Source organism: Hipposideros armiger, unplaced genomic scaffold, assembly GCF_001890085.2.
Source record: "Hipposideros armiger isolate ML-2016 unplaced genomic scaffold, ASM189008v1 scaffold_1816, whole genome shotgun sequence".
Classification (NCBI taxonomy): domain Eukaryota; kingdom Metazoa; phylum Chordata; class Mammalia; order Chiroptera; family Hipposideridae; genus Hipposideros; species Hipposideros armiger.
Genome location: NW_017733166.1, coordinates 10,182 through 11,466, shown reverse-complemented (window position 1 = coordinate 11,466; position 1,285 = coordinate 10,182). Strand labels below are relative to the sequence as shown.

Here is a 1,285-nt window from a genome sequence, read left to right as displayed (position 1 = left end):
GACCGTAGAATGATTCTTGGGAATGCCGAGGAGAAACACATTTCTTGCAGGCAAATTTGTGCTGCCCTGGTTGGGCTTGGGCACCTGGCAGACACTGACTATGCTGTGTTATTGAGACCAGTCAGTCCTGCAGCTGTGCCCAGCCTGCCCCAACCACTGCTTATTTGCATGTAACTGGGGTGCAACCCACAGCCCTGGACACATTAATAGTGTGGTCACACCCTGTGAAGGAATCAGTCCCAGGCAGGACAGAGCATGGACATGAGGGTCCCCACTCAGCTCCTCAGCCTCCTGCTGCTGTGGCTCCCAGGTAAGGAAGGAGCACTTGGGGGATTTACTCTGCCAGTGTGGTCAGTACCACTTAGACTGCAGGATAGTTAAGAGACTTGGTAACATCATGAAGAATGTGAATGTTTGTTTTCATGTTTCCATTCTCAGGAGCCAGATGTGACATCCAGATGACCCAGTCTCCATCCTCTCGGTCTGCATCAGTGGGAGACAGCGTCACCATCACTTGCCGGGCCAGTCAGAGCATTAACAATTACTTAAACTGGTATCAGCAGAAACCAGGGACAGTTCCTAAGCTCCTGATCTATGCTGCATCCAGTTTGCACACCGGTGTCCCTTCGAGGTTCAGTGGCCAAGGATCTGGGACAGATTTCACTCTCACCATCAGCAGCCTGCAGCCTGAAGATGTGGGAACTTATTACTGTCAACAGTATAAGAGTTGGCCTCTCACAGTGTTATAAGGCTGAACATAAACCACGAAGCAAACAGCTGAGAATCGTCCACCCCAGCTGCTTCTCTTGGGCCTCTATCAGGTGAGAGCATTTGTCAGATACACCTACTCTTTGATGGTGACTGAGGTTTTGGTAGAATTGGCCAGAAAGGCTCCTCTCCACCCCGACTCTCTTTGTCTCTCCTTAGCCTCAGTAGCATATACAAAGTGTCTCCTGATTTCATAAAGAACAGAGATCATCACACAGGAGCTGTCTGGGCTACAGTATCATTCAGAGTTCATAAAGCAAAAGGGAATCCACTCTAGGTATTCCACGCAGGAGTTACTTAATATAGGGAATTAATTTCTAAAGTACATTGTTTCAAAAGCCTAGAGAATTAATAACAGTGGAAGCAGATAGAGGAAACGTGGAATTCCCTGGTGCTCCCCTAGAAACAAGAGGAAATAGACAGAGGCTGTCTGTCCATGTTTTCCCCCAGACCTTTTGGGGAAGCCCAGTAGTGAGGGAGCTGATGCTCTCAGCTCACCAGTGATTCCCCAGTCCTC

At 48.9% G+C, this 1,285-nt stretch overlaps 1 gene segment (V, D, J or C); it reads left to right on the top strand.

Annotated features, from left to right (window-relative positions):
• Nucleotides 1-206: 206 nt before the first annotated feature.
• Nucleotides 207-749, top strand: LOC109378230 (immunoglobulin kappa variable 1-39-like). The segment is given in 2 exon segments: nucleotides 207-310; nucleotides 439-749. Coding segments are annotated over 2 exon segments (366 nt in total).
• The last annotated feature ends 536 nt before the right edge of the window (nucleotides 750-1,285 follow it).